The sequence below is a fragment of the Lepidochelys kempii genome, chromosome 25 (genome assembly GCF_965140265.1).
Source record: "Lepidochelys kempii isolate rLepKem1 chromosome 25, rLepKem1.hap2, whole genome shotgun sequence".
NCBI lineage: Eukaryota > Metazoa > Chordata > Testudines > Cheloniidae > Lepidochelys > Lepidochelys kempii.
Genome location: NC_133280.1, coordinates 14,387,847 through 14,415,822, shown reverse-complemented (window position 1 = coordinate 14,415,822; position 27,976 = coordinate 14,387,847). Strand labels below are relative to the sequence as shown.

The 27,976-nt window shown below is 56.5% G+C and overlaps 2 protein-coding genes across 3 annotated transcripts; both read left to right on the top strand.

The window, feature by feature from the left end:
* Nucleotides 1-898: 898 nt before the first annotated feature.
* On the top strand, nt 899-6,066 carry LOC140903202 (uncharacterized). Of its 2 annotated transcripts, none has more exons than XM_073324114.1 (5): nt 899-1,499; nt 3,640-3,724; nt 4,803-4,851; nt 4,949-5,121; nt 5,659-6,066. In XM_073324114.1, the coding sequence occupies exons 1-4, from the start codon at nt 1,185-1,187 to the stop codon at nt 5,100-5,102; spliced, it is 603 nt and encodes a 200-aa protein (XP_073180215.1). In that variant the 5' UTR covers nt 899-1,184; the 3' UTR covers nt 5,103-5,121; nt 5,659-6,066. The 2 variants fall into 2 exon arrangements, with proteins under 2 accessions (XP_073180215.1, XP_073180214.1); XM_073324113.1 differs by having other exon boundaries at nt 901-1,499; nt 4,949-5,111.
* Nucleotides 6,067-19,556: 13,490 nt separating this feature from the next.
* CCDC194 (coiled-coil domain containing 194) lies at nt 19,557-26,421 on the top strand. The gene is made up of 5 exons (XM_073324171.1): nt 19,557-19,912; nt 22,110-22,206; nt 22,885-23,017; nt 23,679-23,808; nt 24,735-26,421. The coding sequence occupies exons 1-5, from the start codon at nt 19,583-19,585 to the stop codon at nt 24,756-24,758; spliced, it is 714 nt and encodes a 237-aa protein (XP_073180272.1). The 5' UTR covers nt 19,557-19,582; the 3' UTR covers nt 24,759-26,421.
* Nucleotides 26,422-27,976: the final 1,555 nt, after the last annotated feature.

Here is a 27,976-nt window from a genome sequence, read left to right as displayed (position 1 = left end):
GGAAATAGAATGAAACATGGCTCAAAATAACCCCCAGGAGCCCCAGAGCTGGGGGGGGGTCCTCTAACCCAGAGACCCCCCCAGGGTGCTGCTTCCAGGGGTCTATTCAGCACCAGCTCGAGTTGGCACAGGTCCCAGCAGGGGGAGGACATGGCGCTGCCCCAGGTCCCCCAGTGCCAGAGGCCCCAGCAGCTCCTGTTCTGCCTCCAGCCCAAGTAAAAGCCCCTTTCTCCAGGGGGAGCTCAGCACACAGAGCCCCACCAGCACCTCAGGGCATCTGGCCCACATGGCCCGTCCCAGGCCCGGCAGAGCTCCCCTCTCGGTGCCCCCTGCCCTGCCCCTAACAGCTAAGGAGACAGAACGGGGCACAGACTGCAGCTCCCCTACGCAGCCCGGCAAAGCACCGGCCAGGCCTCCAGCCGAGGGGGATGGAACCCAGTGCCAAGCACCAAGGCTGTCTGGGCTGCAGGGTTTCCAGCCTCTGCCAACTCCGGGCAGGGATCCAGCCGGTCTCCTGCAGGGTTCGAGCAGCCCAGGGGCCTTCCACTGCACAGAAGGCACAACCCAGCCTGGAAGCAGCACTCCCCAGTTCTGCCAGTGGCGGGGGTCCAGAGATCAGGCCCGCGCCCCCTACGTGGCAGAGCACTACCCAGCAGGAGCTCTGGCACGGCAGAGCAGAGCAATGGGAATGGACTTGGAGCCGGGGGTGCCCCCTGGCAGAGAGCTGCTGGCAGCCCAGGGAAGGTGAGGGACAGGGACTCAAATCCAGGTCTCCTGCATGGCAGCCCAGAGCACCACCAGCCGTGACAGCCCTTTGCAGCGCTCCCAGCCTCTCCCAGCCAGCCCCGTTACATCACAGCTGGGCAGAGCACTGGGTCTACGGCCAAAACCCAGCCCAGCCCAGGACTCTCCGACTCCCTCGAACCACATGATCTCCTGAGGAAGTCCATCTGCCCCCAGAACAGGAACTCTGGGGAACGTCCGATATGCTAATGAGGAGCACAACGAGAAACACTAGGGGGCAAAAGCAACTCTTCATTTTGGCAGGGCGAGGCTGCCGGGCTGTCAGCTCAGCAAGATTCACATCGGGTGGCTGCAGCTGCAGAGAAGAAGGAGCCCGATATACTGGGATGAGCACTAGTTGCTGAACCATCCCCCGCCCCCTGTTTTTGGAGAACAAAAGCATGGGGAACCATGGGAAGACATCGTCCTGTATTTTCCTGTTAGTTGCCCTCATCTTAGTGACAACTGGTCTGATTGCCTGTGTGGTCTTTATCTCCTTAGCCCCGACCCGGCTGAGACAGTGCCAGGAGCAGCTGAAGAATGACACCTCAGCTCTGATGGGGAAACTCGCCAATCTGGAGGAGGACAAGGGGGCCCTGGAAAAGCAGCGGGAAGGGGCGAGGGCAGAGGTCACGGCGCTGCGGTCGGAGTTGGCTGGCGCCAATCAGACCCTCTGGGAGACGCGTGGGCGCTGGGACTCCTGCAGGAGCCTGACGGTGGGTGCTCCGGATGTTGTTGCTGTTTAATATTGGCATAGGGTAGCGCCCAGGAGGCCCTGTCCAGGATCAGGGTGGCGCAGTGCTGGGGGCTGTGCAAAGGTACCAGCGCCAGGCCCTGCCCCGGGCAGCGCTCAGCCAGGGGACCATTCCAGGCTGCTCTTCCAAATGCTGCCATGATCTGCCTTGTTGCTTGTCAATACCCATCCCCCAGCACAAGCAGCTTTCTCCAGGGTCCCTCCCCACAGCCCCCAGTGCTGCTCCAGCTCTGGGCTCCCCACACCGTCACATGCATCGCCCCCTTGGTCCACCCTGGAGCTTCCCTCAGCAAGGGATTTGTCCCGTTGCTCTGTGGGGTGGGCTGGGAAGACTCCCACGCAGCTCATTTCACGTGCTCCCCAATGCAGGATTTGCAGGGGTGAGAGGCGGCTGCACTAGCCCTGGGTGTCCCCTCGGTCCCTGGTGGCTTTTTGTTACGGCTCAAATTAATTTCCTTCTCTGCACATGTCTGCGTAAACATGGTGCAGGGACTCAACCCTGTCTGGGGAGCTGCAGCGTGCAGGCTGGCCTGGGGAATGCACTGTCCTGTTCTGTGGAGAGGAGGTGGTCTCTCCCCTCAAGAGAGTGGGGAAGTGACAGCTGGAGGGACAGGGGAGACAGCAGCAGGCAGCATGGAGCCTGCCAGAGACAGAGAGAATCTGAGTCTGGGACGAAACTGGGGGAAGCAGGGGAAGGAGGGAAACCAAGAGGAAGTGAAGAGACGGGATTGAGCGGGACAGACAGACGTGAAGATGAGGACCCCTTTAGTAGTGCAAAGCTGGCTGGTCTAGTCAGTCCGTGTTCGATGGCCTGTTCCTGACCCTCCGTTCCTGTTTGTTCCTGAGCATCAGATCTGGTCGTCTCCTATCATTGATCCAGGCTGTCCTGGAGATCTGGAACGGGAGAACCCGAGGTCCTGCAGGTCCAGTGGGTCTGGTCTAACATGCTGTGACGAAGCGGGACTGTTCTTAATGTTTCCTCTGAATACTGTAGGGGTGCCTCAGTTTCCCCTATGCATTTCTTAAGTCTCTAGGTGGTAGGATAAGGCAGGGGGTGTCATTGTTGCAGAGCAAAGGGCCAGTGTACATAAATGGCTGACACTGTCTCCTGGCAACTGATGGCCTGGGCCCTTCCCCCTTACAAGGTGAGAGCTAAAGGGTTGGAGAACAAAGGAATCAGGTGATCTCCTGGCCCAGGAAAGGGACAAAGCCCAGAGGAGGAGGGGCTGCAGGGGGAGTCGGTTGGGGCTGGCTGGGGACGAGGAGTGAAGTGCAGATGTGGTTGTCTGGCTCACTGCCCCCCAAAATGGACCCGACTGAGGGGTCCTGTTCTCTGCACCTACAAGCTCTGTTTTAGACCATGTTCCTGTTGTCTCATAAACCTCTGTTTTACTGGCTGGCTAAGAGTCACGTCTGACTTTCAAAGTTGGAGTGCAGGACCCCCTGGCTTCCCCAGGACCCCGCCTGGGCGGACTCGCTGTGGGAAGCGCACGGAGGGGCAGAGGACGCAGAATGCTCCGAGGTCAGACCCAGGAAGGTGGAAGCCGTAAGGCTGCTCCCAGAGAGGAGACTTCCCCAGAGTCCTGCCTGGCTTCATAGGGAGCAGCTCCAGAGCCTTGCCGGGGGACTCCAGGACACGTGCACCCCCACATGCCAGCACCACTGGATTCGAGTCCAGTTCTCCACGAGAGGATGAAAGGCTGATTTGGGTGTTAGCCGGGACAGAGCTGGGGAAAGGGAAACCTTGAACTAGGAAAAAATAAGGCACCTATCAGATAATAGCCTGAGAGGCCTGTTCACTGAGGCCTGAAGGCCATGGGCCTGGTGCTGAAGGAGGATCCCTTCCCTGTGAATCCATGCAGAGCAGTGCCCCGGGGCCAGGCTACGGTTATTGCTGGAGGTGCCAGCTTTCAGGCTGTTCATCCATCTCCAGTAATTCCACTCTGCTCCCCGTGGAACAGCAATGAGTAGGTGTCCACAGTCATTAAGCTGCCCTGTGGTGTTTTTCTGAGCTGCAGCCTGCACCGCGCAAGTGGGCAAGGGCTTTCCTGTGTGCGTCACTGTCAGAAATGCTGATTCTTCGCTTTCGTTTTCTCGCTCAGCACGACCTGCAAAACAACATCACTGCCCTGAAGGATGAAATCACCCAGCTGGGAGGCCGAGACACTGAGCAAGGACGGGGACAAGGTAAGACTGCTGCTCTGGGCAGCTCCTGGCTAATGGCCACCAACCCTTTGGGAGGCTTAGGAGAGGTCCTCTCTAAGACAGGGGACGCCTTTCTGGGGTGCACGCATGGAGCTTCCGGGGCCACGGTCATGGAAGTGTGAAGCCCCGTGTGCTGGGCCAAGTCCTCTCAGCCTTGTAACATTACAGGAGTGGCGGCATCAGGACAAACCCTCCAGATTCAATATGACCTGGGCCAGCCTGCTCAGAGCCAGGAGGCCGGGTCACTCCAGGAGGGGGATTTTCTGCTGCCCTGAACTGGGACTTACTTCCCCACTCTTTGTGGGGACGGGGGACTGGTTGGCTCATCAGGTTGGTAATCAGCTCTGGAGCCTTGCACCCCTAGGTCGCTGGTGCCCTAGGTGCTGTTTGCTGACTGGTACGATAAGCTCAGCCTGGTTCAAAGGGGACAAAGGTCTCCAGCCCAAAAACGCCCACAAGAGCCAGCAGCCAGCGGCAGCCCCAGCAGAGAGACCAAGGACTGGGCAGGGCACAGACGCTGAGCTGTCCTTCCTTGTACATTCCAGTGTGTCTATATCCACCTGTTATCTCTTGTCTTCTGCTGAGATTGTTACCTCCATGGGGCAGGGAGCATCTTTTTGTCGTGGGTTTTTACAGCACCTAGCACCGTGGGGCCCTCGCCGATGGCTGGGGGTCCCAGGCGCTGCCGCCATCCAGTAAATTATCATTATCATCAACTGCAGAAGGCCAAAATCTTCTTGGCTGATAAAGGGATGGGGGAGGTGAATAGGCAGGGCCCGATCCTGTGTTTGTATCAGTGTGCTGATGACCAGCCCCTCCAGCACCCAAAACTTTCCTTTGACCCTCAGCCCCATTGACATAGGGGCCTGGCTCATCTGAAATAGAGGCAGGAGGTACAGTGCAGGCAGCTGTCCCCAATGAGGCAGACAGAGGGGTGGGGGTGTCGAGGGAACCCTAGGATGTAGGGATGCGCTCGAAGGGGGGGGGCGCATGCTGGGGGAAAAGCACGCTGCCTTATCTGACTGGCACTGGTGTCTGTGTCCCGTCTGTCGTCTTCCAGGTGAAATAGTCAAGCTCAGACAGCAGCTCCAAGAGGCTCAGCAGCATAGGTGAGACCAGCCCGTCCCTGCCCCATCGGGCTGCGCTGGGGGGGGGGGGGGCAGAGCTCTCTGCTACCATCTCCTTCCCTTTCACTTGTTCTCCCAGTGATAAACTGCAAGCTGCCATCCGGCAGCTGGAACAGCAGCAGCTCCATAGCCAGAAGAATCAGAGCTCTGGTGGGAGCAGCCTCCGGATCCCAATCGTGGCCGGCTACCTGAGCCTGCTGGCTCTGTCCCTCACCAGGGTCCTACTCCTGTGAGAGAAGCAGGTTTGTACAGGTACTGAGGAGCCTGGATGTGGACTCGGTTCAATTCCCCACCCTCCTGCTATCTCACTCCCACGCTCTTAGGCTGCAGGGCCCCATTCTGTCCCCTCCAACTGAGACAGCTCCTGCCTTCAGCCACTACCTCCGCAGCATGAGAGCTTCCTCCTGCCCTGCAGCATGGCCCTGTACCTCTCCGTCCCATTCCAAGCCTCTCCCCAGCTCGGCAGGGCTTGCAGGACTCAGCTGTACCAGGCACGGAGACACAGGCCTGCCCAGTCCACACTGGGAGTAGCCAAGCCAGGCAAAGGAAGGATCCTTACCCCCCCTTTTACAGATGGGGGGGCTGAGGCCCAAGGAGACGGGTGAATCACCCCAGGAACACAGGGCAGAGCCAGGACATTGACCCTAAATCTGCAGAGTACCAGCTCCATGCCATAAACACAAAGCCACCCTCACTCCCCATCTCCCCTCTGCTATTAGGTAGCTCAGTGCAGTGGTTCGGTGGTGGGTAACGCAGGACTCTCTCTGTCCCTTGGGATTTGTGTTTCAGGGCTGACCACGCAGCGGGAGAGTGGAGAATCCCCACGGGAACACGGGGCACTGCATAATGCAGCCAGCTCGCCCCCATCCCCAAAACGCTCACGGGAACTATTCTAAGTCACTAGCTTGCTTGGCATTTCCTCTGGGTCGCGCAGGGAGACGGCTCCTGCCCAGCCCAGCCCTGGCGGAAGGATCTCGGCTCCTGCCCAGCACTGGAAGACGATGGGGAAATGGTGAAGAAGATCCAGAGGGTGAAGAGCACAGGGAGGAAGGCGCCAATTCATCCAGAGCCCCTGGGGTTTCTTGGCTGGAGATTGCCCCAGACGACGGTTGCCCTGAGCGGGGTTAAGCCCCAGCTGGGGTATTTGCTGCGCCCTTAGGGTTTCTATTTTTCTAATAAAATGTTGCCAACCCCAAAGTTTTGTGGTGTCATTTGTCCTCCCACATCCTGCCCGATCAGAGACACGGGGCTCAGAGTGAGCAGCCCCGGAGCCGTGTTCGTGGCCATTGCATGCCTGACCTGCCTTCAGAGAGCAGGGAAGAGGCAGCTGAAACTTTGCTGCTAGTTTGGAGCACGGGGCAAACCCCTCTCCCTGCTCCTGGGCTGGGGTGATGGGTTCGGCACAGGGCGCTCTTAGGGGAAAGCGCTGTGGGCCCATTCCCGCTCCGGGAGCCAGGTGATGGCATCAGACCCGGGGCTTTCATTGAAAACCAATCAGTTTAAAACGTTGGTTTCTAGCCCGCCTGCTTGCCAAGAAAAGCTTAAATACGAGACCCGAGTGTAACCACTGGAGCCCTGCTGCCTGAGTCTGCAGCCAGCCTGAGCCCATCGCTCTGAGAGGGCCCCTTATATCAACGGGGTGCTAACCCCCAGCCCACAGCGGGACCCTGCCAACTCAGCACTGGCTTCTGCGCCTAGCCAGAGAAAAGTCCAGTGAACCCCGCCCCCCCAAGGTGAATACTGGGGGGTCCTACTGCCAGCACTGCAGAGAGGGGACCCCCGCTGCTCCTATGGGGAGGGGGCTTTGCTGTTGCTCCTGGAGCAGGGAGCCCCATGCCTCTGCCCCGCCAGGAGCTGGGGGGGCCCTTTAACGCCGTTGGGTGGCAATGGGGGGGGCAAGCCCGAAGCCAGCTGCCCGGCCCGCTGTCCCCAGAGTTTTGGGGTCCCCCATGAACTCCGGAGCGCCCCCTCTGGCCCTAGGGGTTCGCCGCCGGGCCGGACCAGTCCCACCCCCCTCCCCGCCCCGCGGCAGCCCGGGCAGAGAAACGAAACCGAAACCTGGGAGGGGCGGAACCGAAACCGACCAGCCGGGACTTCCCGGGCCCTGGCGCGTCCCGTCGGGCTGAGGTGAGACCGGGGCGCTGCGGGGCCGGCAGGGGTGAAGGCAGCCCCCCCTTGCACCCCGGGGGCGCTCCCCATCCCCGCGCTGGCGGCCGGCTGGGCTGCCCGGGGCCGCGGCCGGCCTCCTGCCTCCCTGCTCCGGCAGCGGCTGAGCGGGGCTCACACAGTCACGCACAAAAGCCGGAGGGTTCAGCAGCAGCCAGCCCCTGCTCGCCGAGGGTCGCCCCACACCTCTTGGGCGGATATCCCCGGCTCGGGAGCCCCAGCCACCCTGGTGCCTGAAGCCCCGACCACACTCTGCCGAGCTGGCCTGAGCCCCCCGCCCCTCTCCCGTCCCCCCTGCAGAGCTGGTTCTCACTCCCCGGCTGTGGAGAAATTCAGCCCAAATCTACCCACCTGGGTATCTCCATTTCCCCCATCACCACACAGCCATGAATGGATTTAGCCTAGGAGGCAGGGTCAGTATTAGCCCCAGGTGGGATCTAGGACACCCAGAGGTGAAATGACTTTCCCAAGGCTAAACCGGGAGTCTGTGGCAGAGCAGGGAATCAAACCCAGAACACGTGAGCCCACGGCCTGTGCCTTAACCACTAGGCAACCTTCCCACCCAAGGAGGGGGAACCTCCTCTGCCACTTTGAGTGTGTGGGTGGGAGCAGGCACTAGGAGGTGGGGAGCAGGGAGAGATGGGGAAAGGGACGTAGGTGGGAAGCAAGAAGGGGGAAACATCAGGAAGGGGAGCAAGGACTTAGAGACGAGAAAGGGGCGGGGAAAGCAAGAGGAGGGGAGAGGAGAGAGACTCTCCATTGCTTGTCCCTCCCATCCACCTTCTTCCCACAGCCATCAGTGGCCTCAGCTCCCAAACAGGAGCCATCGGCCCTAAGCAGGCGTGAAGCCCAGAGCGAAGGTAATGTCTTTAAACTGGGGTGTTAGTGAAGACAGCTTGTCGCTGAGTGTAATGAGTTTAATATACTGTAATTTCATGACCATGTAATGATGTATTTCATGACTATTTTAATAATGATTACATTGTTCAGATGCCAATGACAGACACACATTCAATAACAGAATATGAAAGATGTGTATAAATAAGCTGAAAATTGCCAGTTTTGGGGGAGGCTGAGTCCTCCCAAACACCCCTCCTCCCTCGCCTTCAAGGCAGGAGGAGGCAGAAAGGAGTGAGCCGTGGGCAGGAGATGCTCTGGGGAGAGGGGGGGCAGAGCAGGGGCAGGAAGAGGTGGAGTGGGGCAGAGTGGGAGGGGGGGCCCTTGGGGAAGGGGGCGGAGCCGGGATGGGGCACCCATCGGTAAAACCAAGAGTCATCACCTATACCTGCATCTGTACCACCCCGATGAGCCTCCCCACTGAGCCCCAACCACCTACCCCTGGACCCCCACCCAAACGAACCCTACCTCCCCTGAACTCAGACCCCCCCACCTGCTGAGCTCCAACCACTTTCACTTGGTCCCCCCTGCAGACTCCCATTGCCCCTGCACCTGGAACCTCCCTGTGCATCCAGATCCCTCACTGAGCTGCCTGCACCCAGACTGCCCCACACAGAACCCTCTTACCCCCCCCACAGAACCCTCTTTCCCCCAGCTGGATCCCTCCACACTAAGTCCCTCTGCACTTGGATCCTGCTGCCAGGCTGAGCCTCCCTGCCCACATCTGGTGTGCCTGGCGCAAAAGGGGCAGGGCCCCAAGGTGTTTCTGTGGCAGGCATGGCCCTTGTGCTATGTCAGGGTCAGGTTCAGCCTCACTGCCAAGTCCCTGTCACCTGCAGGGTGATCTCCCACCTCAGTGGCCTGTGCGCCCCACTGCCATGGCGGAGCTTCCACATTTATTTACCGTAAAAACAAATTGCAGAATTTTAAAATATTATACCCAGAATTTGATGCAGAATTCCCTCAGGAATATGAGGCACTGTACAGCTGTGATGGTGGGACTGTGAAGGGGGTGCGGGACAGTAGGGGCTCTGTGGGTGAGGGAGCTGGGCAGGCAGTATGGTGTGCAGGGTGCTGTGCAGTTGTTGTGGGACGTCAGCAGGAGGGGTCTCTGGGCAGGGGGTGCTGGGCATAGGGATCTGGGGGGGAGGTCTCTGGGTGAGAGGGTGCTGGGCATAGGGATCTGTGGGGGAGGTCTCTGGGTGAGAGGGCGCTGGACATAGGGATCTGGGGGGGGAGGTCTTTGGGCAGGGGGTGCTAGGCATTGGAATCTGGGGGAGGTCTCTGGGCGAGGGGGCGCTGGGCATAAGGGTAGGGCACTGGGCAGGGGGGTCAGTGTGGAAGGGCACGCTGGCAGCACAGGGCTGGGTGGGCCACTGTTCGCGTAGCAGTTTAGGGTTTGTAAACAGAGCCCTTGTGCTGGGCTGTGCCCCATTGCCCCCAACCGGCCCCTCGCTCTGCGGACCGCCCCCCATCACATGCCCTATTTCCCCAATGGGGGCCCACAAAAAGTTAATCCCGCCCTGCTGCTCTGCCCCAATTCGCCCCCAGCCCCACACTTCCTGGGGAGGGCTCGTTAATGAGGGATATGCTAATGTGCGATAGGCTAATGACGAACAAGCAGCGACAAGGATGAATTTATTAATGAGGTGTCTGCTAATCACCATCTTAAATATGTTAATTACTGATGGTAATGAATTTGCATGCAAATACGGACTCATCTGGGCTGTGCTATTAAGGCATATATTAATGAGGGGTATGCTAATGAGGAGGCCGCTAGAAACTCTACAGCACCAAACTGCTCCTTTCCTTTGCAGGGTGTGACCACCCGCCTGGCTCCCGCAGGGCCCTCTGACCCCGATGGGCGATCCCGGGGGTCTCGCCTCGGGCGGCAGGAAGGTCTGGCTCGCCGTGGCCACCGTGGAACTAGCCATCATCCTCATCCTGGTGGCCGGGCTGGGCCACTTTGTGGCTGAGGAGCGCTGGCTGCACAGCAAGGTGCTGGCCCTGCGGGAGGAGATGGCGAGTACCAACCGGACAGTGCAGGAGAAGTGGGAGGGCTGGGACATGTGCAAGAACCACACGGTACGTGCAGCAGCTCCCTCCAGCTGACGGCATCGCAGCGCCTGCTTGCCAACGCGCCAGACTCCTGGGAGCTGGATCTGAGCCCCCCACCCCTGCTTCCCAGGGGCCCTTGTACGCGCCGCAGGGTACAACACAGCCAGGATTCCCTCCTCCCCTTCCTAACCAGTGCCAGGGGCTGCCAGCCCTAGGCAAAGGCCAGGGCCAAACAGCAGCAGGAGGCAGATGGGATGGGAAGGTCCCGTGCTGAGGTTAGCACTGCCTTGCCCCCCCCGCCTCCCCAGCTCTTCTGCTCACAGGAGATGCCAGCCTGAGCAGCACACTGACATGGGGATAAGCCAGGAACAGGGCACCTTGGGGGGGTCGGCAGGAGAGAGACCAGGCTGGAATCCAGCCAGGACGTGGAGTTGTTTGGTAGTCCCCAGCCATCCCAGTGCACGGCCCCCTACGAGTCCAGCCTGAGGCTCCCTCACGCCCTCCATCCTGACCCGCAGCCCCACCTCTGTTTCAGTCCTGGGCATCTAGTGAGCAAAGGCTATTGGCTGCGTGATCCTGTGATCGGGTGACTGCGTCTGGCCGGTCGGCTGTTCCAGTTGGATTCAGATGTCATGCCCCACCCCAGAGGTGGCTGCAGCTCAGCGAGCGGCTGAGTGAGTCCCAGGCAGTTTGGAAAGCGCTTTGAGGATGCAGGGCTCTCTGAAGTCTAAGGTGTTTCTTCTTTCTCTCCTCCTCCAGCACGTCCTGCAGAGGAATGTCACCAACTTGACCCAGGAGGTCACCCAGCTAAACAGCGACATTGCCCAGCAGGAAGTGGAAAAAGGCAGGTTACGAGGTGAGACAGCTGCTGTTCTCAGCCCCTCTGCACAGGCAGAGCCTGCTCCTAGTTCTGCAGGTGCCTGGGGGCTCGTGGGAAAACCTTTCTGCGGGAGGGGGTGCCTCCTTGGTGGGATAAGGCAGGCAGAGACCTCCCTGGGATGTCGCCCAGTGCCAGCATCTCCAAGGATTCCACACACTGGTCCCCTTGCCACTGCTGTGTGCCGGTCACAACCCAGACCGGTCTGAGCTCCAGCACCCCCAGGGCCGCCCTGGGAAAACAGTCCCCTAGCTGTGTCCCTCACCGCAACCCTCTCCTGCCCGGTGAGCTCATGGGAGGACCCATCCAGGGTATACTGCATGGGCCAGGGGCCTGCTCTCGAGACCGGATGGGCTTCACAGGCGGGGGGGGAGCTCCTGGGAACAGGGAATGATAAAGCGGGGAGTGGGCGGCTGATGGGAAGGGAGAGGAGGCCGCAGTGTGGTACAGGCAGCAGGGACAGGTCCCTGATGACTGGTGCTGCAGATTCAGCTAAAGGGAAAGCGCGTGGCGGCCAGTCCGTCCAACAGAACAAAGTGGGCGGCGGGGGCTCGTCAGCACAGCGCGGGGAGCGGCTCAAGGTGCCCATGTGTCCCCAGTGCAGAAGTCTGGCCAATGGACTCGCACAGAGATTGGGCACCATCTGGTGTTTGCGTTGGCAGGGGTGGGGAGAGGAGAGGGTTAATTCTGGCCATCAGGATGGGGAGGGGGCAACTAGCATGATGGCGGTTCTGATCCCAGCTTCCCTCCCACTCCTGTTTTCCAGATGAAATTAGTGCCTGGAAAAACACAGTCCAGCATCTCCAGGAGCAAAAGTAAGGCCCACTTGCCCCCTTGGGCGATCCCTGCACTGCAGTTCTCCCCCAGGGGCTCTTCCCCGGGGACCAGGCCTCACAGTTAAACGCCTGCAGTCCCTGGCTCCCAGGGCTGTGCTCGCCCCATTGCCCTTCTCTGGGCAGCACGCTGTGGAGAGGGAGGGTCTTAAAATGAACAAACAAGCCGATGTTTCCAGGGGGCCAGCATGGAAACGTGGTGCAATGGATGCAAAAGGTTGGGGTGAGTCACCCTTCCCTGGGGGCTCCTGGAGTGGATGAGTGATTGCCCCCCATGACCCCAATTCCCAGGGCAGGGGAGATGCATTGGCAGGCTATGAGGACCACTGAAGGGCTATTTTTCACTCTTCTTTATTTCCCCCCCCCCCCCCCGCAGGGATCAGTACCACAGGGAGGTCACCTGGCTGCAGCAGCAGCTCCAAAGACACCTGGAACTTCGCTCAAGTGTGGGCAGCACCAGGCTCCCCAGCCTCCTGCCTCTGCTGGCAGCCCCCCTCGCTGCGCTGCTCCTCTGAACGGAGCCAGGCAGGGAGCAGTCAGCACCCAGGTATTTAAGGACTGGGTGGGGGCATGATTAGCCAAGGGCTCATTGACAGAGCTGCTGGGGCTGGTTCTGGCCTCTCCTTGGGTGGGGGGAACCCAGAGGGTGTTGATGCCCCGGGCGTCGCTGTATTTACACAGACAGGCCCCAGTTCTCAGCTTAACTGGGGCTTGGGCGAGGCTGATTCCCTCCACTGGAGTCAGTGGGGCCAGATCCCCAGCTGATGTAAATGGGCCCAGCTCCACTGCAGCCAGATCCCAGCCAGCACACTTCGGTTTATGCTAGTGCAGTCACACTGCCGTAAAGAGAATTAGGCCATGTGTGAACAAAGGCCCAGAGCCGCCCAAGTATTCAGGCACTGAAATCAGTGGGAATCAGGAACCTAAATACTTTTCAGAGCAGCAGCCGTGTTAGTCTATATTCGCAAAAAGAAAAGGAGGACTTGTGGCACCTTAGAGACTAACCAATTTATTTGAGCATGAGCTTTCGTGAGCTACAGCTCACTTCACCGGATGCATAAAAGTGGAAAATGCAGTGAGGATGTTTTTATACACACAGGCCATGAAAAAATGGGTGTTTATCACTTCAAAAGGTTTTCTCTCCCCCCACCCCACTCTCCTGCTGGTAATAGCTTATCTAAAGTGATCACTCTCCTTACAATAAGAAAAGGAGGACTTGTGGCACCTTAGAGACTAACCAATTTATTTGAGCATAAGCTTCATCCGATGAAGTGAGCTGTAGCTCACGAAAGCTCATGCTCAAATAAATTGGTTAGTCTCTAAGGTGCCACAAGTCCTCCTTTTCTTTGTGCAAATACAGACTAACACGGCTGTTACTCTGAAACCTCTCCTTACAATGTGTATGATAATCAAGGTGGGCCATTTCCAGCACAAATAGGTTGTAGATCCTTGAGGATGCGTTGGAGAGGTTTTAGTTGGGGGCTGAAGGTGACGGCTAGTGGCGTTCTGTTATTTTCTTTGTTGGGCCTGTCCTGTAGTAGGTGACTTCTGCGTATGTCAGCCATAAAAATGTTGGCGTACTGTGGGGCCATGCAGGTACCCATAGCAGTGCCGCTGATTTGAAGGTATACATTGTCTCCAAATGTGAAATAGTTATGGGTGAGGACAAAGTCACAAAGTTCAGCCACCAGGTTTGCTGTGACATTATCGGATATAGTGTTCCTGACGGCTTGTAGTCCATCTTTGTGTGGAATGTTGATGTAGAGGGGTTCTACATCCATAGTGGCCAGGATGGTATTTTCAGGAAGATCACCGATGGATTGTAGTTTCCTTAGGAAGTCAGTGGTGTCTCGAAGATAGCTGGGAGTGCTGGTAGCGTAGGGCCTGAGGAGGGAGTCTACATAGCCAGACAATCCTGCTGTCAGGGTGCCAACGCCTGAGATGATGGGGCGCCCAGGATTTCCAGGTGTATGGATCTTGGGTAGTAGATAGAATATCCCAGGTCTGGGTTCCACGGGTGTGTCTGTGAGGATTTGATCTTGTGCTTTTTCAGGGAGTTTCTTGAGCAAATTGTTTCTTTTGGTAACCCTCAGTGGGATCAGAGGGTAATGGCTTGTAGAAAGTAGTGTTGGAGAGCTGCCGAGTAGCCTCTTGTTCATATTCCGACCTAACCATGATGACAACAGCACCTCCTTTGTCAGGTGGGCCAACATTTTTATGGCTGACTTAGAACAACGCTTCCTCAGCTCTCGTCCCCTAACACCCATACTCTACTTGCGCTATTGATGACATCTTCATCATCTGGACCCATGGAAAAGAAGCCCTTGAGGAATTCCACCATGATTTCAACAATTTCCATCCCACCATCAACCTCAGTCTGGACCAGTCCACACAAGAGATCCACTTCCTGGACACTACGGTGCTAATAAGCGATGGTCACATAAACACCACCCTATACCGGAAACCTACTGACCGCTATTCCTACCTACATGCCTGCAGCTTTCACCCAGACCACACCACACGATCCATAGTCTACAGCCAAGCTCTACGATACAACCGCATTTGCTCCAACCACTCAGACAGAGACAAACACCTACAAGATCTCTGTCAAGCTTTCTTACAACTACAATACCCACCTGCTGAAGTGAAGAAACAGACTGACAGAGCCAGAAGAGTACCCAGAAGTTACATACTACAGGACAGGCCCAACAAAGAAAATAACAGAACGCCACTAGCCATCACCTTCAGCCCCCAACTAAAACCTCTCCAACGCATCATCAAGGATCTACAACCTATCCTGAAGGATGACCCATCACTCTCACAAATCTTGGGAGACAGGCCAGTCCTTGCTTACAGACAGCCCCCCAACCTGAAGCAAATACTCACCAGCAACCACACACCACACAACAGAACCACTAACCCAGGAACCTATCCTTGCAACAAAGCCCGTTGCCAACTGTGCCCACATATCTATTCAGGGGACACCATCACAGGGCCTAATCACATCAGCCACACTATCAGAGGCTCGTTCATCTGCACATCCACCAATGTGATATATGCCATCATGTGCCAGCAATGCCCCTCTGCCATGTACATTGGTCAAACTTATCAGTCTCTACGTAAAAGAATAAATGGACACAAATCAGATGTCAAGAATTATAACATTCATAAACCAGTCGGAGAACACTTCAATCTCTCTGGTTACACGATTACAGACATGAAAGTTGCGATATTACAACAGAAACCTTCAAAACCAGAGTCCAGCGAGAAACTGCTGAATTGGAATTCATTTGCAAATTGGATACAGTTAACTTAGGCTTGAATAGAGACTGGGAGTGGCTAAGTCATTATGCAAGGTAACCTATTTCCCCTTGTTTTTTCCTACCCCCCCCCCCCCGACGTTCTTGTTAAACCCTGGATTTGTGCTGGAAATGGCCCACCTTGATTATCATACACATTGTAAGGAAAGTGATCACTTTAGATAAGCTATTACCAACAGAGAGTGGGGTGGGGGGAGAAAACCTTTTGAAGTGATAAACACCCATTTTTTCGTGGTCTGTGTGTATAAAAACATCCTCACTGCATTTTCCACTTTTATGCATCAGATGAAGTGAGCTGGAGCTCACGAAAGCTTATGCTCAAATAAATTGGTTAGTCCCTAAGGTGCCACAAGTCCTCCTTTTCTTTTTGCTAAATACTTTTGTAGATCTGAGCCAGCCAGCATAGCCTAGAGCCCCAGGGATTCACTGGCAACATGATCCCAACCTGACAACCCTTTATTTGATTGGTCTGTTTCAGGACTGAGTCCCCCAGCTGGGAGATCAGGAATCTCACAGGGAGTATACAACCCTGGATCCTGTGGCCCGCACATGCTCCTCCTCCATGTGATCTGTACTGAGTGATCAATGGGACTCGAAGCTGACTCTTCCCTGGCATGCATGTGGAGGAAGCCTCGTCTCCTGACAGAGGACCGTTTACTGAGGGAGGGGGGCTGTGACGGACGAGAGGGACGCAGTGACGGGTCCATGGATGGAGATAACCCTGCAGTTTAGACACATCACCCAAAGCCCCAGATGACAGTTGCAGCAAGTTGGGCCTGACACATCCTGCTTGGGTAGGAAATACCCATGGACCGCAGACATTTTTTCAGAGGTGGCCATTGATTTGGGGTGACCGGTTTTGGGGTGCCCCCGGCCCCCACATGAGGCACACCCAGTCTGGGGCCCAGCACCAGGATCACCCACTCTCACACTTAGGGGAAGGCGAGGGAAATTAAAGTGACTGTAACAAACCAGCCCTCGGCTGGGAGAACATTTGCAGAATAAATGGGCTTTGCTGTTCACCACCATGTGTCCCACTCCCATTCTGCGCAGGGGTCAGTTTTGAGGGGTCTGGATTTGCCATACTGGGGCCTGCTGGGAGCACAGGAAGCAGAGTGTCGGAGCTACAGGGTGGTAGGGATGGAAGCTCCTTGTGTGGAACGGGAAATACCAGCCCTCTCCAGCCACAGCCTCCGTCTGAGTCTTGTTCTGCGCCCTAGGATGGCCCACAGATCCCTGAGCGACGCTGCTCTCTGCCTGCTTGGCAGGCAGATGAGACAAACCGTTATCTGCCACGGGCTGCAGTGCACCTCACTCGGAAGGGCTGGGAGGGAGGAAAGATGCACCGCCCCAAGGATCCTTCCCCTTGTCAGCACCCAGGCCTGGCCAGTGCCAGAGGCAGGATACAGGAATGGCTGGACCAGGGCACTGAGCCAGTGTCTGCAGTGGTGAGGATGTTTCACCAACCAGCTGGCCTCCCCCCACTGTAATTATCTCTTCCTGAGGCGCCAGCCGACTTGCACACGGAGGAAAAGCCTCTCTTGATTCTGCCTCCTTCCAGGGCAGAGGCCAGCCCTAGGTTTTGTCTGCAACTGAAATCCATGGTTCCCTTAATCAAGCGGAGGGGTTGGGCCGAGCATAGAATCATAGAATATCAGGGTTAGAAGGGACCCCAGAAGGTCATCTAGTCCAACCCCCTGCTCGAAGCAGGACCAATTCCCAGTTAAATCTGGGGATTGTTATGAGCAAGCCATAACAGCCTGATATTTAAAGAGAGAGGATTCTCTATGCCATGCAAGAGCACTGGTCAACTCCATCAAGTGTCCAGTCTCTGCCTGTGTCCAATTTCTGATACTTCTGAGAAAGGCAAATAACCCCCAGAACACATCTGATTCCATGTGCCTGGGGAGGCATCCTTCCTCACTCCTGTAGGTGACTGGCTAAAGCCCTGGAGCATGAAATTTGATCTTAATGTAAAGCTGCAAGAGTTATGAGCATGTTGCAATGTAGGCAGTCTTGTCCTTCCCACCACAGACCATGAAGGAAGGGATGAACTGGAAGATTCATAGATTCTAAGGCCAGAAGGGACCACTACAAACATTTACCTGAATTAAAAGCATATATCGTAAAATATCAAATCTCACTTTAAAGACTCCAGATGAAAAGCAGCTCAACTTCCACATCCACTCAATTCTTAGTCTATATCAGAGGTTCTCAAACTGTGGGTCAGGACCCCAAAGTGGGTCCCAACCCCATTTTTATGGGGTCACCAGTGCTGACTTAGGCTTGCTGGGACCCAGAGCTGAAACCCAAAACTTCAGCCCTTGATGGCAGGGATCAGGTTACAGCGCCCCCTCTCCCTCAGAGCAGTGGGGCTCAGGCTTTGGCCTCCCCTCACCTGGGGCAGTGGGGCTTGGGTGGGCTCCGACATCAATTCCGCACCCTCCAGGGTCATGTAGTAATTTTGGTTGTCAGAAGGGGGTCACGGTGCAATGAAGTTTGAGAAGCCTGGTCTATATGATGAAATCAGCAAAGGTGCCAGTTGCTATGTATATGGTTGTCCACTCAGAAGTGATCTTAGACTATCAGCTCAGTTCATGTAGGACTCTGAGACATTAGATGATAACCATATTCAACTATTACCGCGTTAGCTGGATTTGAACCAACTACTTTGAGGAGATGCCAAAATTAGATCAGTGGTAATCACCAGAGAACACCTGCAGATCACTAAAGGAAGTTGCAGAGAGCCACAAAATAGCTGCACTGAATTGTGATGTTTAGCAAATAATGCAGTACCTGTACATGATGTTGTTGCATTACACATTGATGTAACAACTTAACTCGGCAACATAAGCCTCTTTTCTTACTCTCCATTCTCAAATGCTAGGAAGGAGAGGGTTTTCCCCTCTCTTCCCATCCTACACCACCTGATAGCTACCAGCTACGAATAATCTCATGTGACTTGAGCATCACAAGTCGACTATCATATGCTAAGACATCCAGTCTTCCCAGTTCTCAATACATAACTCATTATATTACAGTCTATAGTCCAAAGACCAAAATACAAGAGCTGGGTTCTATTCCTACCCCTGCCACAGACTTCTTGTGTGCAGCTGCAATTCATCCCCCCAGCCGCACCCAAACTCTTCCCCCTGCCACGGAACAAAAGCTCCTGCCCTGCAGAGCTCTCTGCAGCTGGGGCCAGCAGGAAAGGGACAAGAAAGGCAGCCCGAGGACAGGGGAAGCAGTCTGACCCCTTGCTGGTTCCAGTGGGTCTGGCTGTTGGGTGGTCGCATGACCCAGGAATTTGGCACCGGGTGGAGTGCCAGGTGGAGACACCAGAGCCAAGTCTCCCCTGCACATCCTGCAACATCCAGAAGGGAGGGAATCTTAATGGAGAGGAAGGATTGTCCAGTGGTTAGTGTATGGGCTTGGGAAGCTGCACTCGGGGTTTCTATTCTTGGCTCTAGGCGGGAGCTGTTAGAGCACGGGGACTGGGAAGCAGGACTCCTGGGTTCTATTCCCAGCTCTGCCGCTGTGTGACCTTGGGTGAACCACTTCCCTGCTCTGTGCCTCAGTGTCCCCCTCTATCAATACAGCGATGCCTGCCTGCCAGGAGAGCTAGTGCCTCCAGTGGTTGCTGCTCTCCCCCCAGAGGTGGCTGAATTTTGGTCTGGGAAGCGCAGATGCAAAGTCTGAACTCAGGAACCGAGGCTGGCCTCTTTCCCTCCCCTCCCCGTCTCGGAGCACTCGTGATTGCTGTAGAAACTCCTGAATGAAAACAGGTGGTGCTCCGCAGACGGGGGCGTTCTCAGCCACAAGCCACCGAACAGGCCAGTCACCCCACAGGAGAGCGAGCGCCGCTTCCTGCCCTGCTTAGCCCCACAGATTGACCCACCTGGGCCACTGGCTCAGCCGGGGTCTCGGCTTTTAATTCCTCCCGACGATTGGAACCAAAGAATCTGACGCTGGCTAGAGGCTGTACACGTGTCTACCAGCCAGCTCTGCAGCTGCCCTTCGGTCCTGACCCACGGTCCCCTCCACTAGCCCAGCCCTGGGCACCCCCTGGCTTTGCCGGTGCCCCCCAATCCCAATTCACAGCCCCCTGCTATTCCAGCCCTGAGCTCTCCCAGCTCTCTGTAAGGGAAGGGCCATGGAGACTCAGCCCTTGGCTCCCCACAGCCTACGGGCAGCCAGCCCCCTCCCCTTTAGACCCCCCCCAAACAAGTCCCAGTTGAGGGGTTCCCTCCAGGCTTAAGAAGCTGAGGCAGCTTTTCCAGGCTCAAGGTTCCCCTCCTGCTTAATTCAGGGGATTTTAACCCCTTCCTCTGCAAGCCCCCCCCCTCTTTGGGGAGCCCAGAGCCCCCCGGGGCCCTCTCTAGCCTGTGACAGACAATTCTATAATGGTCCCTGGTCCGTGACCTGCGGAAACCAGAGGCAGGAGCTTTTTTGGTCAAGGAAGCCCACACGTAGTAATTAAAGTGACACAGGCAGTGACCTGGCTGCTGGTTCCCAGCACACGGCGGCAGCAGCTGCAGGCGGCAGGTCGCGGCACGGGGACCATGGACCCCGCGGTGGCCAAAGCCACCCTGAAGGTGCTGGGGCTGTGCGTGGTCCTGCTCTTCCTGGTCGCCGCGGTGACGGTCTCCGTGGCGGTGATGATGTGGCACTCGGAGGCAGCACAGAAGCTGCAGGGTTGCCGGGAGAGGGCAGCCAATGAGACCTCGGCTTTGGGGGGCCGCGTGGCCGAGCTGGAGCGGGATGTGGCCGAGCTCACGGGGCAGCTGCAGGAGGATGCCCAGAAGGAGAAGCAGCTTCGGAGGCAGCTGGGCCAGGTCAAGGATGAGGGCAGGAAACTCAATGCCACCTTGCTGTCCTGCCTGGAGCATGAGGTATGAGCCGGGGGGGGGGAAGTGGGGGGAGTCCAGGGAGCCCAGGATTTAGCGTAATGCTGGGCTCCCTAACTGGCCCCCTATAGATTCTCCAAGGGGCATCTGACAGGCTGAGTGCCCAGCTGTGGCCGTGAGGCTGTAGGAGATGCCCTGGCCTGGGGGTGGGTCTGGGTATTATCTCACTTGTAACCCAGCCAGCTGGCGCAGCGTCCTCCCATGCTAATGGTTTTCTCAGCTGGTGGGTCTCAGATGCTTCTCAATGTTCAGCTTGCAAACTGGGCAGGGCCTCGGGCTGAGCTGGGGGGCGGTTTGAGGGGTTCGCTGGCATCCTTAGAGGCCCTGGTCTCCCCAGGAGGGATGGCATCCGGCAAGCAAGGAGACCAGAGCTCCTGGTATCTGGGCTCTGCAAAAGACCCCAGGGCATTAAAAAGGCCAGCGAAAAGTGTTGACACTGATGCAGACCCAGTGCTGTCCCCAGGAATCCCGGATCTCACAGCCTGGAATGCATGGGAGCAGGAGGGATATGGGGTGCTGGGGTACTCCCTCTGTTAGGAGAGGAAGTGGCCCCAAGGGGCCACCAGTGCAGCTGGTGGGTTGGCTCTGGTTGGGGTATGACAGACGTTTACGGGGGTAACAGCCACACCACATCGGGGACGGAGGCATCTGTCCCTGTCTGACCATCCCCTCAAACGAGGGATGCCAGGGCTCCTGCCCCAGTCCCAGGGAGCCCCATTGCTGAGATCCCAGTAACCCACATGACTTCCCTCCATCCCTGCTGTGGGATAACTGGGCCCAGGAGTTGCTGAGGGTCTTTCACCCAGCATGGCTGTTTCCTGAGCGAACAGGACTGAGCCCTGGGGCGTGACCAGCAGCTGCTCCCGGGGCCCTGCTCAGGACAGGCCCTGCCCTCAGCTGCAGCTGAGAGCCCCTAGGATGGTGCTAGGCAGAGGTTGGAGCAGGAGTCCTGCAGCTATTCCTAGCTGAGACACAGACCAGAGCCATTTGGGACACGTATAATTAGGTGTCTCAAGGCAGCAGTGGGGGTTAGATCCTGGTCTCTCGCAGCCTGTTCTTTCCGGCAAGTTATTATTAGCTCCAGCTCCCAGCTGGGAAAGGGCCGGTCCCAAGGGGCAACCAGCCCCACCCCCATCTCCTTGCTCTCAGACTGGACTGGTCCAAAGGGCTGGCTTTGGACGCTTCCTGCTAAACAATGGGCTGCTCTAGGCAATGAAGGGTCTGGAAAAAAATCACTCCTGCTTCCAGTTGTTCTCCCAGCCCCACTTCCTGTCCAGCTGCTGGAGGCGCAGGGGACGCACCCAAGGGCCTGGGGTCGGTGCATACTTGGGGTGGATTCCATTTCTTCTAACCCCCTGGAAGGGTGAGGCCACCCCCCATGTGCGCTGACCGCACCCTGCATCCCCTTCAGAACTCGTCGGAATGCAGTTGTTCAAACAATAGGTGGGTCCACTGGGGGCACATTGGCCCTCCAGGCCACACCCCGAGTTCAGTCCCCCTCTCCCCCGGCCCAAAATTACCCAGGCTTTGTAAAGGAAACACAAACTCTCACAGGTTTTACCCCAGTGTCAGGAGGGCCCAGCTCTCCTGCTTAAGAGCCTCTGTCTGTTTCCCTGTATCTCACGCCTGGACTTTGTCCTTCTCCACAGGCTTTTCCAGCTGGGCCTGTGCAGTCCCTCCCCCTGCCTGGAGAGCTTGCTCCCTCCCTGCAATCTCCTGCAACTTCCCTCCTTTATTGCAATTTCCTGCTCTTTTTAGCCTGGGAGCCCCTGATCCAACTGGTGTAGCCCCAGGCTCTCCAGCCCATGGGCAAGCCACCCTGTTACACCCCCTATAAAAAACCCTTCTGCCTTAAATCATCACAGACCAGTGGGACAACCTGCCCTGCCACCGGGGAGCACGGCTCTGCTGACCCCATGGGGTCACACGTCTCCCCTGCACCACAGCGGACCTGGCCCCGAGAACAGCTTGGTTAAAGATTCGCCACCGGATGGGAGCTGGGTCGCGCCACGTTCAGCGCGCACGCTGCCCCCCGAGGGCTCGATTTCCAAGCAGCCTCGAGCTGGGGAACCTGGTGTGGACCCCTGTTTCGGGAGCGCAATGGCCACCCCTCTCCCTGCCCAGCCAGCCGTTTCTAAGCCCTGTGCCTGCTTCTTTCCCTTCTAACCGTATTGCCCCACAGAGCACACTCTCCGCCAACGTGACAGCCCTGCGGAATGAGCTCGCGGCCATTCAGCTGGAGGGCACCGAGATGGACACCAGAAACATCGCCTTGCAAGGTGGGGGGGAGGCAGGGGCATCTGGTGTGAGGGACGTGTGGTAGGGGGCAGGAGAATCCCCACCCCCACCCCGCCGCCAGGCTCCACTGCTGAGCAGGGTGAGCGTCTGCCCCATGGCGTCGGGCCCATCCCACCGTGGGATGCTCTTGTGCCATTGCCAGGCAGCGCCCTGCATGGGTCCGGCTGCACTGGGAAATCCTGGCAGGGCCCCACATGGCAGCTCTACCCCAGCCTCATGGGAACCGGCCTCAGTCCACTATCCACCCTATCTGCCCTTCACTGAGCAGCCACAGTTGGGCTGGGCCCTTTCCATACAGTCGAACCCCACCTCCGTTGGAGCAAGCCGGGTGAGCGCCCGATCCCGCTAGCACTGTTCCCTTTAAGCTGGGCGCGTGCACACAGATCCTAAACCCCGCGCACACGGCAAAACACCGCACACACAAAAATTTGCACAGAAGCACAAAAATTTGCACAAAAGAAATTTTTTGTGCACATGGCCTGTCAAAAATTAGAGGAAACATTGCCCGCTAGCCCCATCCCCCGGGGGGGGTCCTGCGGCTGTGAGCATGGCCACTCCCGGGCCCAGGGCTTGCAGGTCAGGCTCTGAGGGGAGGCGGCACACAAAGGGGGAAGACGGCTCCTGGGGTGTGAGCCCCGCTCTCTGCCTTCCTCCTGCAGCGCAGCTGACCCAGTGGCAAGGGAAAGCCACGGAGCAGGCGCAGCGGCTGGCGGAGGCCCTGCAGCAGCTCCAGGCGTCGGAGGCGCGGCGAGGGCGGTGCGAGGCCCAGCAGCGTGAGCTCCAGCGCAGCATGTAAGGAACTGGACAACGGCCTGGCCCCCCACTTCCGGCTCCCAGCCAGTCGTATCCTGGGGAGGTATTAGCTCCAAGGCAATCCTATCATCAGGGAGCATTAACATCTGGCTCACAGCCAATCATATCCTGGCCAAGCATTAACCCCTACCTCCCAGCCAATTGTATCACCAGAGAGCATTAACCACCTGGCTAACAGCCAATCATATCCTGGCCAAGCATTAACCCTACCTCCTAGCCAATCATATCGTCCCTGTCTATTGACCCTGATTCCATCATAGCCTCCTGGGGCGTTATGCCCAGCCCGCCAGCCAATCAAATCCCCAGCCATCACCACCTGACTCCAACCCAGCCCCGTCCCTCTTGCTCCCAGCCCGCCACCTCCACTGGGGCCATTAACCCCTGGCTCTCAGCCAATCACAGTCTCGGGAATTGTTCCCCCCCCACTCCTAGCCAAGCGACCCCTTGGCAACGCTGAGGTTCCTCCTGCTGCCTGGCCTCCCCATTCCTGCTGCAGGGGCCTGGAGGCTGGAGTCCCCCCATCGCTTGTGGGGGGACGGGGGCGGGACACGCTGGGGCTGCTGGCTCTTTGGGAAGGGGCATGGTATAGCCAGTGGGTTTGGCTGGAACGTCCTGACCTATCTGGGCTTTCCCATCGCAGGCGGGACTACAGGGCCGAAATCGACTCCCTCCAGCGGCGGCTGAGCTCCCGAGCCACCAGGCGCAGGTGCCCCCCATTCTGGTATTTTGTGTGGGTGATGGCAAGCACTTCTTGCTTTATTTTCTTGCTCGTAAGTCCCATGGAAATGACAGACTGAAAAAACAGCATGCGTGTGGGGGGGAGGGCTGGGCGGAGGGGGTCGGCAAGGAGGAGTCACCCCCTTGGTCACCAGGGGTATTGCTGGCACTCAGCCCCATGCCCAGTTCCACTCTTGTGTGCTGAAAACAGCTTTCCTCGCACGGCTGGACAGCAGAGCTGGGCTTGGTACACATAGGCTGCACACACCTGCACACACACACACAGACACACACACACGTGCAAACATACTCACGCTCACACAAACACAAACACGTGAATGCATGTATACTCATGGACACATCCGTGCACATAGGCCCAAGCATGGACACACACACATGTGCCTACTCACGGACACATCCATGCCTGCACACACACCCAAACAGGTGTGCGTGCACACACACACATGGGTTTTGGACACACACAGCTCTAAGGACACCCTGCCTTTTCACTGCTGCCCGCACTTTATCCTAATGGCCTCTCCCTTGTGCGCATAAAGCCACTAACTTCTTCCTGCAAATCAAGACCCATTGCCACGACACCAAGGAGAAATTGGCCCAGTAGCGATGGCTTGAAGGGCAGATGGGGAGGGTGTCCGTGTAGATGAACAGCTAGAGTCATATCTTCTTCAGCTGGCTCCCAGTGGCACAGCTCCGTTGACCTCGCTACGCCAACGTACATGAGCCAAGGACATGGGCCTTTATGTGCAGAGACCCTTCGCATGGTGCTTCGACTGTACGAACAGGCACTGCCTTGCGCAATGGGCTTTTGCTGCTGATTTCACTTTGAGTACTTACTGCTGTGTATTACCATTAACCCTCTGCGTGAATGATAGAAACAGCCTGGAGTGCAGACATGTATATAGCGTGTGTGGATAGATGTGAATGACTTACGATTCCATATATGTTCACTCTTGTGCAGGAAGGCTTGAAATCTTATGTCTGAGGCATCTAGAGGAAGCCAGGCTTAAAGGAGATGACAGGGCTCGTGAGCGACCATTTACGATCCCCCCCCTTCTACAGAGTGGGACACGCTGCAGCTCCACACCAGAGACAGCTGCAATGACCCGAAAACAGCTCCATCCCGCCCCAGAAGCCAGCAGCCTCCTCCTGCAACAGTAACAGCCATAAACAGATTGAAAAGACACTGAGTCCGCTGGATCCTACTAGGCCGAGGCATCCCAAGGGATGCTGGGAAATCTGTCACTGTATGGTTCAGAGTCTGCGGCGTGGACTTCTCTCTCTCTCTGTGTCCTGGCTCCATTCTGTCTCCCTCTCCCTGCTCCTCCCTTCCCTCCTTTGCGCCATGCTTCTGCTTGGGGTCTACTGAGCTCTGTACAGCGTGTGCCTGCATCTAAACTGCCTGGTGTATAATCTACTCACCATGAGGAAATCAGACCACCTGGTGCTAATTTCCCCTCTGGGCCTGGACTCACCCATGGGGGAGTCTAACCAGCATTTAACAGTCTGTGTTTGTATGCAGATCTGCTCATTAATATTCAAAAAGTAGCTGCCTGACAGGTCTCATTAGTGACACCAGCACCACGCCAAGGACCAGGTATCCCTGCAGTCCCTTTGGCCTCCAAGAACATAAGAACGGCCAGGCTGGGTCAGACCAAAGGTCCATCTAGCCCAGTGTCCTGTCTTCCAATAGTGGCCAGTGCCAGGTGCCCCAGAGGGGATGAACAGAACAGGGAATCATCAAGTGACCCATCCCCTGTGGCCCAGTCCCAGCTTCTGGCAAACAGGCTAGCATTTCAGAGAAGATGCTAATTCTGCCCCACACCTCCATGCAATCCTTTGGTTAGCAGGTGTTAACGCGAGTTAAGATTTGGCCCTGTCTCCACAGGGATCTTTCACCCACCACTGAAATCTACCTGCCTCTGGGGAAGAACTTAGCAATTGTTAACGCGAGTTAAGATTTGGCCCTGTCTCCACAGGGATCTTTCACCCACTACTGAAATCTACCCACCTCTGGGGAAGAACTTAGCAATTGTTAACGCGAGTTAAGATTTGGCCTTGTCTCCACAGGGATCTTTCACCCACCACTGAAATCTACCCGCCTCTGGGGAAGAACTTAGCAATTGTTTAACCGCACCCAGCCAGGCAGCATCACCACAGCAGGGTTTGGGACAGGAATAAATTCCCCAGCACAAACGACAGAGAACATTAGGGAAGCTGAATTCGATGCTTCAAGACGGGAATAGGCCAGGGTGCCTGGGTGAGGATTAGAAATGTTGTTCTAGGACTACGCCTGATTTTGAGCTGGGAGGCGGGATCCCCAGCTCCTGTGGACGTTCCCATGCTAGCTGTGCTCGAGCAAAACCAGCAGAGTGTCCTCCACAGCTTGGGCTAGCTGCTCTGAGTACAAGCCCACCTCAACCCCAGGCATGTACTCGGATGGTAGTCTGAGCCCCCACCCACATGGGCACCCTGCTAGTTGTAGGGGCTAGCACCTGGGAACCGCTACGCCCGCTGGAATCACACCTCCCTGCTCAAATGTAGACGTACTCTCTGTCTCCTCTGAAAGCTGCTATTTCCTGCCGCTCAATAGAACATTAGTCCAACCCTGACTTGAGGCATAGCCACGGGTAACTAAATTCCACTCTTTCAGTAGTTTATAAGAGTCATTTCTATCAATATTAAATACTTCTATTTTTACTGCATGGGCCAGATTTCTCTGCAGGGGCAGAGTAATGAATAGCCCTTGGAACACTGGTTACTTAGCTAGATCTGTAGAAATGCCGTTTAGTAGCTAAAAACCAAGAAGCAAAGAATTGTGCTGTTCTGTCTCGGGTAACTCTGCCCCAGTATCTGCACACATTTTACTCATACAGGTCATATACATATGCATTTAGTGCACTGGTCTTGGGTGGCGACTACTTTGGGAAGGACGTTGTTTGCCCATTGGAAGCCAGTTTGGTAACAAAGGCAGATTGGTTACCCAGAACGTCGCCATGTGTGAAGCAAATTCCAGCTTCCCCCCCCCCCCCCCCAAGGTCTTTCTCTCCTGCCTGTCCCAGCCCTGAGGCCACAAGGTTAAACAGTTGGCCAGGTGGATGGCTGGATTTTAATGTTTGCTCTCTCAGTGCTAAAGCCACTGTGAATTTTCCTCTGTTAAAGCAAAGGGCTCTTCGAGTCAGGAGAGCGACTCTGCACAAATAAAGTCCCAGGGATTCCTGATCCAACCAGCTCAGTTTATGACCTGCAAGGATATTTCTAATGCCACTGGGTGCTGCTAATCCAGCCTCATGCTCCCTGCCTTCCAAGGCACCAGCAGGATTAAAAACTCTGCCATGGGGAGTTCAGCTACCACTTGTGTTAGTGGCACTGGTCAGGATAGGCGCCATTTCGCCCACCCGTAGCTGCGTTGGCTCCCAGGGGACTGGCAGGGTGACAATGCAGCAGGACAGACCATGGAGAGCAGAGATGAGGGGTAGGCAGATGTTGTTGTTACAGAGTCATTTATCGGATTCTGCCCACACTTGAAACCAAACACAAAAGGTTTCCCGGAAAAGTCACAGATTTTTCTGCCCCTGCTATAGCAGCTTCCTGTGCAGAGGGCAAGTGGTTAGTGTTTGCATAAGAGCTTCTGGCGTGCAGCCTGCAAAATCCATCAGAGAACTACGCCAACAGCACTGAATTCTGAGACTCACAAAGCAACGGACAGGCAGAGTCCAATCCGGGTGAAAGTGTCCCAGCTGGTCCACACACCTATGCAATATGGATGCACACATACAAACGTTGTCCCATGCATGTGCTCAGACCCACCACGCGTGAGCACTAATAACACTTCCATGAACAGGCTAAGATGGGGCTGCTCGACTCTCATGCTTCAGGCCATCAGCTGATCACAGCAAGCGTCAGGAGGGAATTCTTCTCCTGCGTGTACAGCGCTGACTAGACATGCCGAGGGCACTTGCACCTGTTTGTGATGCATCAGACATTAGGCCAAGATGGTAAATCCAGTGTCCTTGTGTGCACATAAACACATTCGTAGACACCCACATATATGCAGTTATCCATATACACATCCTTGCACACTCATGCATATACACATCCCAGGCACACGCCATTATGCATGTGCACACACACGCTCCACGCTGCCCTGCCTTGTCCTACAGAGGTTTTTAAACCCTGCCGATCCTCTCCTCTCAGCATTCA

Excerpts from the sequence above, each read along its gene's own strand:
- LOC140903202 (XM_073324114.1), top strand. The coding sequence starts at position 1,185 with ATGGGGAACCATGGGAAGACATCGTCCTGTATTTTCCTGTTAGTTGCC. Across the intron at positions 1,500-3,639 it reads ACTCCTGCAGGAGCCTGACG|CACGACCTGCAAAACAACAT; the intron begins GTGGGTGCTCCG and ends TTTCTCGCTCAG. Across the intron at positions 4,852-4,948 it reads CAAGAGGCTCAGCAGCATAG|TGATAAACTGCAAGCTGCCA; the intron begins GTGAGACCAGCC and ends TTGTTCTCCCAG.
- CCDC194 (XM_073324171.1), top strand. The coding sequence starts at position 19,583 with ATGGACCCCGCGGTGGCCAAAGCCACCCTGAAGGTGCTGGGGCTGTGC. Across the intron at positions 19,913-22,109 it reads TGTCCTGCCTGGAGCATGAG|AGCACACTCTCCGCCAACGT; the intron begins GTATGAGCCGGG and ends ATTGCCCCACAG. Across the intron at positions 22,207-22,884 it reads CAGAAACATCGCCTTGCAAG|CGCAGCTGACCCAGTGGCAA; the intron begins GTGGGGGGGAGG and ends TTCCTCCTGCAG.